We start from the raw sequence: 11,881 nt of genomic DNA on the forward strand, positions 1-11,881 counted from the left end.
ACTCACCTCCTATGAAATATGCATTGAGACAGCGCAGATAATTGTGGTCTCAACTGAGTTGATATGTACTTGCGAAGGAGAAATGGAGTTTGACGGAAGCTAAGTCTGCATTTAAACTAATAATTTTAATTGTTCTTAGCAAAATCACTGCCGTAGCTTTTGTACTAAACAAGCAAAATTAAGGCTTTTACATTATGACAGGTTAGTACGTTACGGCACTACTTTTTTTGCTCTTAAAATTTTCATAATTATTATTTTGCATTACATTACCTAAAGTCCTGCTTCTATGTGCAAATTGATGTTTGAATATGTAAAACCACCAATTGCTCTTTTTAATACAGAGGGATAAATTCAAGTATATGGGTTAAAGTTCGTCGAATTCGAGGATAAAGCCTTCACTCAATATTGTATTTCTTATTCCAAATCATAATTCCAGCTTTTCGATGCGAACTTGCAATATCAGTAGGTGCGCACACTAGGTTCTGCTAATTGCTACTAGTAGCTGACGCAATTATTGATACCTGTGACAGGTTACATTATTACTTTAGAGTCTACCTGGAACTTGCACTAAATGTCCGTTTCACTACGTGTACTATTGTCCTGTGTAGGTTCTCTTTAGGGAGTCAACATAACCAGCTAGCCTATTTCGTCCATCGCCGATTGTTGAGCACTATTTCGCAAACCACACGCGAAGAGTTAACCATACTGGTTCTTTATTCGCTCGGAATAACACTTTAAAACGCGCTACTTTTACGAGCTTTTTTATATCATTTCACTTTGTTAAATCAAGAACTCATAGCCTAATTGATATAGCTCGTTTTCAACGGAGATCTAAAAACCTATGCTTAATCGATTAAAGATTCTCTCCACCTCCTCACTCTGTTTGTGCGAATACGACATTGAGCAATCTCCCCTATTGATGACCAACTATTCTGGTAAGGCAAAGTTCTTACTCTATTTACATGCCAAATGTGGTCTACCGGTAACATTTTTTTTAATAACAGATTTAATGCACGAGTTTGCTTTCGATGTATTCAGAAAAATTATAGCGTTTAAAGTTATACACAAGCTAGATTCGACAGGCTGCATTGAATGAAATATTACTTTACGCATATCGAAATAAATAGCTATTCACTTCTTCAAACTTACTAAGTATTCGACTCGCTAGAACGAGAAATTTCTAGGGGAAATTTAAGTATCAAATATCTACAAAGGTACTCACCACATCATGAATGACAACCACATCAAAAACCTTTATTTTAGATATTTATATACATTTATTTTGACATAAATAAAGATACGCTGCTATATATTTTCAGTAATATAATAATATGCATTACGTAAGCTACATATTAGAAAAACATTTCCTGTAATTAAAGTATTAAGTTTTTATTTCCGCTGAACTTAGTTTTTTCCTTGCAGGGCTGAAACTTCTGAGTGTCAATGTGGCAGTTAAACACTCACTGCGGATGGCGTTTTTGAAGCACGCCTCTATCATTACAACATTAGCACACACATTCCATTGATGTGATGATACCATGATAGATAAAGGAAGTTGAAACTTTTTTGAGAAGTAAGTTAGATTCCTGAATTTCAGAATAAAATAAATCAGCTGCTTCCTTGTTTAATTTGGACCACAGCGAATATCTACTACCTAAAATATTTTCAGATTATGAGAATAGGAATTAGAGAGCATAGTTTTGATTAATATTGGCCGAAACGTAAGCTACAATCTACAAGTATCTATTGGTTCTCACGCCACGTGATGGGTCATCATTAGAATCAACCATTAGATAATCTAAAATAATGTCTGCGTCATTTTAACGAATATATCATGCAAAAATGCAACAATAGGAAGTAACATAATTAAATGCTGCAACACTGTCGCAAAAAATTGTTTGTGTAAACAATGACCAATTACCTCAATAAACAGATTCCACTGAAGTCATCTATACTAAAGTGATTTTAGCTTTGAGGAGATTAATAGGTGACAAACAAATCAAGCGAACATTATTTGACAGTGTGACACTAGTTGGCTGCTGTAGATTTGGCATATTACAGGGTTTATGTACAATGCAAAAATGAGTCTGAGGCGAATTGTCTAGTTCCGACTATTTACACGAAGGGTTTTTCACGAGCCAAGGTATCATCGGCTGAGGTGCATTAGGCTCATAAACAAGCCATATTTCTGAGCCAAAATGCATTAAAAGCCTATACCACTCTCCTCTTATACAAAATCAGCTAACGGATGCAAAAAAAGCGTTAGCAATAGTTTACCACTGCTATTGCCCATGGCTTAATTCTATGGCCGTACAATACCGATTTTCAATATGCACAATAATATGGATAATTGTGTGACACTCACAGAAAGACAACCAGGAAAGCTAAAGGGCGCGTTCATATGTACATGATGACTTTAAGATTTATAATTTTTTTCGGGCTGTACAGCTAATAAAAAAGCTTTGCAACATCATAGTGTCAAACATACTTTTTTGTAGAAGATATTTATCACAAGCATATCAACCTGACTTAGATCCAACCTGAAAGAAGCTCATGGTCGCTTGATATTCTAACCTAAGTCTGTTCCTCTAGAACTGTTGAAAATGACTCATTTTTTAGTGAAACTGACTGCATATATGTTTTGGCGTTTTAACTATATTCCGCATTAACATATGGAACCAAATTCATCGATTTTACATATCATCGATGCTTACTGTTAGTGTGACAGTACGTCCGCATTGATTACCAAAAACAGATGAAATATTTCACATTTCCAGTCAAAAGTAAACATGAGATGTTCAATAGTGTGATATTTGCGATGTTCCTTACAAGACTTAACATGCAAATAGATGCAACACGGCACTTTTGAAAGCACTTTGTTTTCAAGGTAAGTTGCCTGTGTTATGTACTATACAGAACCTTGTCACCATAGTAGTTACGAAAACGTCAGGTCACTCCATTCACTAAAAGCAGTGCGCTTTTATGCTAAAACGCTTTATGTTTGTACGAACGTTGTTCACGCTACAACAGAAGTGGCCATCCAAGTCCACTTTCTTCTCTACAAAAGGTTGTTGAAAGCCGCTCTTTTCATACTTTACACTAACTGTAGAAGATGCAGGCCGATCTTTTCATATCAAATGAATTTTTGTTATTTCTATGTAGCACCCAGCATTTTCACTAACGTGCTAAATTGCTTAACTACATTATTACTCCACATATTTAGATACTAGACAAGATTTGTCACATTGTTTAGCATAAGAAAGTATGTCTCCTAAAGATTACAACTGAGCCACAAACATGTCGACGCCATTTCGTCGTTCCTCTTCGCTGGGTTCTAACAGTTGATTGCCCGATGCCATCAAAGGGGTTCCTTCGACAATTATGTGAGCTGATCCTATCATACTGGACTGTGTCCCAAAAACTGCTGGTCCTCCGAGATTAGCACGTGAAGTTCGTAGGGTCGTGTCAACTGATGACATTTCAATTTCTCCGCTTGAAGCCGGGTTCTTGGCCACACAGATGCTTATAGAAGTAGCTTTTCTGTGTTCACCTGCAGATTCTATTAGCAAGGATAGAAGATAACTCATAAATCAGTTTAAAGAGATCTTCGCAGGCTTGCCGTTCTGCGGGTTTTGACAAACTTTTTGTGCAGATTTTAATTTAGGTTTTTTACACAAACTTCTCCAGATATTTTACATAATGATAACCTGCAATAAGGGCCGACATTGTGATAAATGTAACTACTAAAGAAGTTTGAGACTTTATAGATTCTCATTTTGACCTTACCTATGTTTGACAATGAGAGTGCTTGCGTTACATTCGTCGATTCAGGATAGATATGCAGAGCTGAAGACGTGGAGGGATTCACCTCCGGATGTTCGCCCCCAACTCTTGCAATCTTCACGACGACTACCTTTCTTTGGCTGGACTGTGGCTGCAGAATCCTGTCTGAGGGACCATGGGCAGTTAGGCTGTCTGACAATGCCATTAAAGCTGGCAGCGGCCGCTCCTTTTTGCTCTGCAACGTTGGTCGTTTTGATGGCCGGGCACTATCTTCACTCGTGTCGGACTGTCTAGATCCAGCTCGCTTCCTTCGAGTTGGCTTCTCAGTTGATTCTTTTAAAGGATTCTTTGAGACGTATGAGCATTTTGCCACTTCCTTAGATGTCGTCATCGTTACAGCCTGCGACTGGTAAACTGTTGTTGTTTCGTCTGAAGATGTCGCTGGAGCAGTTGAAGGATTACTATTGTTAGGCATCACTTGACTTGTTCTTACAGAGTTTGAAACCGAAGCGTTATCCATGCAACTATTTAAGGCTCGTGTAGTGTTCGAGCTTGCCTTCCAGGTCGGAATCAGCTTAAAAACACCATCAATCTGGACCATAACGCCACCTTTGCAACCTCTCACCTTTGGCTAAAAAGAACAAAAGAAAAAGCCGTCTTGGTATTAAAAAACACAAAATAACACTTAAATTCACATGTTATGTTTGGTAGATCAGAGAGTAGTTGTTTTATAGTAATAGTGGTCAAACCTATGCTGTTGTAAATAAACGGATTGCATCGGGTACCAGAGATATCACCTACTGAGTTTAAAGCATCCGCTGCTTTATAATGTGACATATGTAATGCAACCACCACATTACATATGTAAAATTACGCATAATTCTAAAATCGTAAAGCTAAAAAATAAACTAATTTATTAGAATTAATTAATCTTTATAAGTTTATATAAAACACATAATAGTTATTATGTAATTACTGTATTATACGTAGCAGCGTTTGAACCAACTAGCATAGGCTCTTACGTCGATATCCCAGTTCGTCGCAAGAATCTTGTACCGCTTTTGCTCTGGGTGACGATTGCGCAAAAAGAGACGAGCTTCCGTCGCTTTAAGAGGCTGGATTCCCCGAAGCGCTTCGTCATCACGGGTGAGTTGTATGGGTCGGTAACGGCGCATCATTTCTATGCCTTGACGAACATAAGACTCCAACTCATCGGGATGGACACCATGGTCGCTCTGCGATCAAGTATGTAACAAACGACCGAACAAAGAAACACCAAAATACGCATACCCTTTATGAATGATGCTGTTAAAAAAACATGCGGTTTAGCTAATAACCGTAATTATACAATATATTAGGTAACGGACAAAGAGCTATATTGTTAAGACGACGCATTTGAAATAAACAATAGTGTGGTGACTTTGCACAGTGAGGGTAATGATACAATACAACACACCTTCATGAGTTGGAAGAGCTCGTTAATAAGAGGCTCTAACGGCTTAAGTCTTTCACGCCGATTAAGATTCTGTAAACGATTCAGAGCTTCCTGCAAGCCCAGGGTATCTGCCCCCGCGACCGTTGGGTCGACATATTCTGAAGACGGAGCACCTTTCAAGCTCGCAACCCGATGAATATGTGCGCACATTCGGCTATGCATCATGTACCAACGACATGTGCAGCCATATCTTACCGAGAAACATAACTGGTTAGAGTAATTCGTTTTCGAGTATATAATAAATGAACAAGACGAAAAATACAAATGATCTCGTGCCGGCTTACATTAAGTGCAATATCCTAAAAGAAAACTATTTAGTAAGAACTTATTTGTTTTAGTCACAGTCAGGCTTAGCCGTTTCATTAGGTCTTTGCTAGACAAGCTCTGTTTATATATTGGCATCTGTTCTTTTAGTAATTAGGTTTGGCAATTATTAAAAGCAGGCCGTTTAAAGCCAGAATACCTTTAACTATTTTTATGTTCAATTAGACGTGAATAGAATATCTTTTATCAGTACTCCAGTTCCAAATGACTTACCGGTGTACACAAACTTGGCACTGAGGACACTTCCTTTCACATGACACGTGGCTCGATTTTCTAGGAAAAACCACCACAGTTGATGGTTGTTCGCCTTTATGAATGGATTTATATCCATGACCTAGTACCTGATACCTGCCCGATTCCGTGTGTTCAAGCACATCGTACGCCGTCAACTAATGAAGTCCACATGTAAAAGTAGGGTAACAAATACAAATAGAATAATAATTAAAACGATTCAATGCCCGATCAACATGATAGGGTAACACTACAAATATATGCAATTATAATTTAGATAAAGACATTCGTGGATGAAACCTACGCATTTATCATTATGCCTTGCAGGTCCCCGCGTCCACTGATCGGCCTCATCATTATCGAGGACACATTTGGTCGACCGCCGCTTTCGTTTTCCAGTGACCTGCCCTGTCTCCTGTGGAAAAGCTGCCTCTTCTGCTAATCGCAGTGCCTCATCTTCACGTATCATTTCGTCGTGAATTATCCCTGCCAAGGCAACTCTCAATTGGTCGACGTTACCGTATTCGTAGACTTTCTAAGGTGTATATAAGTACATAGAATTAAATAACGTCAGAGTGAGGTCGACAACAGCTAAAAAAGTTGTTTATTAATATATTTTGTATTGTTTCAGCCTGAGGCCTCTCCCGTTTAGAGACGAGCTTCTGTTGCTACATATAAAGCTTTTTAAATCATCAAATGGGTAGGCATAATTCTTGTCGAGCATTTCTATTAACAGCAGTCGACATATTCTTTTACATACGACATACGACTGTCCGTATTTACCAAGCAGATACTTTTATGTACTGAGCGCAGCGAGTATTATATTAAAAGCCTTACAGGTGGATCAGATGGGCACTTCAGTGTTGTTTTCTTTTTATCCGCACTGGCCATGGCGTCGTTGATGACGTACCGAAGGTATCGTTCAGTCAGCATATGGATTTTGCTCAACGGTGGCCCAAGATACTGGCTTGCGCCGTATGCAATAATCGAACGGATTGAATGACCATTCTTGAGAAGGGACACGATCCATTCGACGTGTTCCTTTGGCATACTGATTAAAAAAAAACACTTAGCATCCGCCAAATCTGCTTGACGCGAATCGCTCACTAGAAAATATTAATTATAAAAAATGTGTTTTGTTCTTACCGAATATCCACTAGACTAGGTGCGTGACCTATATGGGTTCGCCAGTAGGTAACCTGTATGCGGCTGGGTTGGCCGTGAGTTTTGTTAGAGTGTACCACAATAGCTGCTGGACATTCAAAACCTAATCGAGGTCGTCGATTGGACTTCACAGTCTTCGTACCACCACGACTGCAACTGTAGTGTCCAGCGCCCCATCTTCCCAATTGAAACATGGCTTCGTCTTCTTGTTCGACTTTTTCTTTCCATTGTTTGAAATCCCACATTGTTTCAAATTCGTGCCTGTTCATACACAAAGTTCAGAATGAATATAGCCTTGCATATGCTTATTATGACATCATACTCATCCAATGGTGCGAAACAGATCAGATTTTAATGCAAGATAATTTGGACGTCTCTCGTCAGTTGTCCAGGTCTATTAGGATATTCTATTGTAATCACAGTTATAGCTGAACTTACTCCGTGCATTCTAGGCGCGTATCATGGTCGTTAACAATATGATTAATAAGATCTTCGTAAGAATCATTTTTACTTCGGCATAGTGGACACAATTTGTCGTCACAGCCACGACTAGATGTACTTCGCCGTTGATACTCGTGAAGATGCGTATTAAGGTGCTTATGTAGAGCAGAACGATTTCCGACGCTTCGGTTACATTGAGTAAGAGGGCACTGAATAACTGGAACGGTTAGAAAATAAATTTGTAGTTAATTATATGCTTAACAAGTACAATTAATGCTAATATGGTTAGTCAATAGAGAACGGCGGCTTAGAATTAACATTTTTGGGCTTATTTTTGCTATGTGAATGATACTGAAGCAATAATAGTCAAGTTTTCTTAAGAATATCTATACAAATGTACACATGATATATGATATGACTTTAGCATACTGCACTAGAGGTTCATAGCAAGAAGTGATGGATTATATTCATGCAGATAAATTTGCAATTGTAACCATTTACTCCATCTTCCTGGACGACTTGCGCAAGTTCAGCGATTTTCGGAATGTTCTTGTCCGTGACTGCCAACCTGAAAAACATGGTCAAATTAAAAACCTAGCTAGATCTCATATTTGAATATCTGATCAAATCTGCTAATTTTCACGCTGCGTATTTCCTGTTGATGCCAAGATGAACTAAGAACTCCGATCTATAAAATAGCGCGGATTAAATATGGTTGTTCTTCAAAAAACCCAGTTTTAGAGACGAAATAATCGAAAAAATTAAATAACAAAGCCAACTCACTCGGTCATTTGTTTGGCTCCTTCGTCCCACAACTGGACAATCGCTTGTTGCTGAGATTGCGGTTCGCTTCGCTGATACTGCTGGTCTAATGTACTAGAAGTAGTTTCACCTCTGTGTGCTTTCTGGACACGTGTAGTTATGACGCTCGCGGCCACCTAGTCAGTTAAAAAAAAAACCAGAATACATAAATGCTATTAAACGAGATGTGTCGTATGCATAAGCTAGAGGTAACTAACTAAGTTATCAATCAAAAACAAATTATTGGCGTTAGCAGATAGTAACTCGGCACCATAGGTATCTGTATCGAGACAAGCGAAGGAAATGCTGAAATAAAAAACGCCACTGGCTCATATATAACTCCTTAGTGAGTATCTCTGACCATGTATCATACTCAATCATTACGTTGTTTTCGGTTCCGAAGTTTAGGCTTAACAGAAGGTTAAAACATATACAAAGAGAATCCTAAAGAGCCCAAATATTTTTTAAATATAGATCTGTCGTAGGTAGGGAAATCAGTTGTTACCTGATCGTAAGACGGTAGAAGTGCGGGCAGTTGCAATTCACCCTCGAGGGGCGGTGGCATCTCATTTTCAGGTGGATGGTTGTGGAAATGACGTCTGCAAACATGAAATATAACAGTTCATTCTGTGTAGGCAAATCAACATCGGTAGGAATGGCTTTTGATGTATAAAGACAGGTAAACAGTTCTGGGCCAGTCTTCATTGAACAGCTTTGTATGTTGGTCCAAATGAGTACGGTTATGTTATTGTTCACAACAGCATAAACAGTACGAGAGAAATGTTCTTACTCTTTCACACACGACCCACCTTTTATGGAAGGTTCCATCGGCTTTCAAGCTGACTCGAGCTGGACATCGGTTAGCCTTATTGGCACTTCTAGGACACGCCACGTTGAATGGATTACTCGGCGACTCAGCCTGCATCCAAAATGGGCCAAGACCATGTTCGCCCGTCCCGTCTGTTAGATCAAGCAGTGTAGGTTGAATAGAAGTTTACGTAACTCGTACCTCATAATAGTTTGAACAGAAAGCTATAATATATTTGCAAGCATTTTCGATTTGCTTTTGTTTTCAATCACATTAAAAGACGAGTAAGGCATTGGTGTAGGTGTCGACATTTTACCGACTCAAATAGCAAAAGCTTTAAAAAATCTGTTCCAGTGCACGCAGACTTATCATATATGTCTGGGTTAGTAGTATTTGGGGTTACTTTCAATTACCGTCGAGCTGATATGGGCCGTAGGCGTCGCACCACCATCGGAGATTGCAGAGTGACCCGCCCTTGGGATTAAAACGCTTCACCCGATAGAGGAAAGCAAGTGGTGCTTCACTCTCAACAGGGAAAGTGGACATTCTATTGCTTTCATTGTGAAAGTGGGTCACTTCGTTTGGGGTAAGAATATTGTTTTCCTGAACTGGCACAGAAACGCTTTGAACTGTTTGTTTTACAAGGGGTTCCACGGGATGGTACGTTACACCATAGTTGTGTTCATACACGACCGTCGAAGGCCATGTTGACATCCGAGCATCCTTTGGCGGATAGGATTCCCCCTCCTCGGAACGATGAACGACGATTCGTGCTTGAGACATTAGTGTGTGCGAAATTCCAGCTTGGATGATGCACTATCAGAATTTTCAGTTACCTATGACCTATGAAAAAAAAAAAACGATTGGTATACATTTTTCAAAACCGGTTACTCAAATAGTTTGATTTTTTCTTTATCTCTCGGCCTACTTGAACATGTGCGGAACATTCGAATCAGTGGAAAAAGCGATCCTCTGGATCGAAGAAAACGCTCAGTTACCTTGAACACCTGAAAGTGTGAGAAGGCTATCTAACAAATGCAGTAACCGAGAGCAATAGACCCACAGCTCAAATATCTTTTTTCACCTTTAGATTAGGACTTCATATGCATTATTATTAAAACATTTAGACCACACAAGAAGACCGCTTTGGACGCAACTAATATCATCATATCAAAAAATCTTGTTGAAGGCTTAACGGTTCGATGCCGAATCCCAGAGCCATGGAAACTCTCGAGTATCAGTGTATAAACAACTAAAATGTATTTATCTACACAAATTACAATTTTCAAATTGGCACAGTTTATTAGGAACAGCTACCTTTGGGTGACCAGGGAATATTTAATGATCACGTTTTTGGGTATCGATTTTGTACAAGCTATTTTATCCACAGCTAGATAGATTGATGCTATGTCAGAAGCTCGCTTTAGGACAACTGACCTCCTCAAGTCGGTTTTTTTGCAGAATGACTCTTTTGCATCGAATTTTCCAACTAAAATCTCAATAAATGTGCGAATAATTATTGCACACGAAGTTACAAGCACCCGTTTCCAGGTACAGCTCTGTCCATTTTATCTTCTAGAATTTATGCGTTGTTCAATGTAAATATTGTCCACGAGACGCCGCATCAATTGTCGATGGCTATGCACTGCTAAAATTCAATTCGCCGATAAACTACTTTATACAAAATGTATACTTACAAAATCTAATCTTAAAAACACCACACTCAGCACACCCATGCACAGTCAGTACAGGCAAATCGAATATGTTTACCTCTTTCCTTGTTGACAATCTCATATGGTTCAGAACGTTGCGCATGAGGAAGCAGCATGTTTTCTTTTTGTATTTCGAACCGGCTACGAATCTAGCAGACCCTCGGCGGCCCGGTCAAATTTAAAATGTTCAAATGCACAATAACTAGAACCCTCCATAGCTAAATCTGATAGGGCCGAAGAAAAATGTTCCCTCCTCATTGAATCTGCATGATACAGAATGTACAAATATTGTTGTGTTTTATTACATTACCAAACTTTAAGACTTGCGCTGACATAGAATAAAGTGCGTGTGATTACTAGATAACATTGGCTTCGCACGTCAAATCATTATGAATTAGTCCTGGTGTTACTTGTTGAGCAAACATTTTTCGTTTTCTGTAAATTCTAAAAAGTACAAATACTTCGCGTGAACATCAGAAGGTATTTAATTATACTTTTATTGTATCGAACGATTTATAAAATATATACGCAATGGTGTAACACGTCAAGAGGAGGCATTAAGATAATGTGGTTTGTAGCGATGAACTTATATATGTATGTCAATCGGACAACGTTTATTGACTGACAGGTACGCAAATTTTTAAAACAAAAACGTTAAAGCAGCATGTGTAAAGAATATATTAAAAAAATGTCATGTGGCCTTTTGCTCGCGAAACATGAATGATGTTTAAAAAATATCCTTTACTAATTTCCGGTTTTCACAATAAAATAATGTTGGGCACCTAAAGAGGTTCGTCTTATAAAGGGCGCTTTAAAATTGCTTGATCTATAAAGGAGTGGTTAATTGAATACTAACCTACCTATATTGTCTCCTAATGGCCATTAGGATAGCTACGAAGCAACTAGCAATATATTCTATAATTTCAACTCAGTGGAAGTTACAAAAGCGAAGAACCTATTGGTATATATTGAAGTTATTTTAAATAATTTAATTACTATGGTATGGAAGAACCTACGTCACCAACATTCTTTTATTACTTGATTACTAGATTTACCGCACCTAATAAATGTTTCAAGTTTTAATCCAACTCAACATTGCTTCGGACAACTCGCTCTTAGCGT

The 11,881-nt window shown here is 38.5% G+C and overlaps 2 protein-coding genes across 2 annotated transcripts in view; one reads left to right on the top strand and one right to left on the bottom strand.

Moving 5' to 3' along the window:
* Positions 1 to 6,251, top strand: part of LOC111268211 (uncharacterized) — a 157,945-nt gene extending 151,694 nt beyond the window's left edge. The window contains exon 9 of the transcript XR_002685072.2: positions 6,161 to 6,251. The gene's annotated coding sequence lies outside the window, so the exon portion shown is untranslated. The remainder of the gene's footprint in view (positions 1 to 6,160) is intronic.
* Positions 1,250 to 10,796, bottom strand: LOC111268209 (uncharacterized). The gene is made up of 15 exons (XM_022847031.2): positions 10,745 to 10,796; positions 9,461 to 9,890; positions 9,049 to 9,199; positions 8,745 to 8,838; positions 8,222 to 8,376; positions 7,933 to 8,006; positions 7,436 to 7,655; positions 6,980 to 7,258; positions 6,671 to 6,884; positions 6,138 to 6,368; positions 5,816 to 5,991; positions 5,240 to 5,468; positions 4,806 to 5,018; positions 3,787 to 4,414; positions 1,250 to 3,559 (listed from the first exon to the last, which is right to left on the bottom strand). Exons 2-15 carry the CDS (start codon positions 9,828 to 9,830, stop codon positions 3,279 to 3,281), a joined length of 3,315 nt encoding a protein of 1,104 aa, XP_022702766.1. The 5' UTR covers positions 9,831 to 9,890; positions 10,745 to 10,796; the 3' UTR covers positions 1,250 to 3,278.
* Between the last annotated feature and the right edge of the window lie 1,085 nt (positions 10,797 to 11,881).

Source organism: Varroa jacobsoni, unplaced genomic scaffold (assembly GCF_002532875.2).
Source record: "Varroa jacobsoni isolate VJ856 unplaced genomic scaffold, vjacob_1.0 scaffold_1264, whole genome shotgun sequence".
Taxonomy (NCBI): Eukaryota; Metazoa; Arthropoda; class Arachnida; order Mesostigmata; family Varroidae; genus Varroa; species Varroa jacobsoni.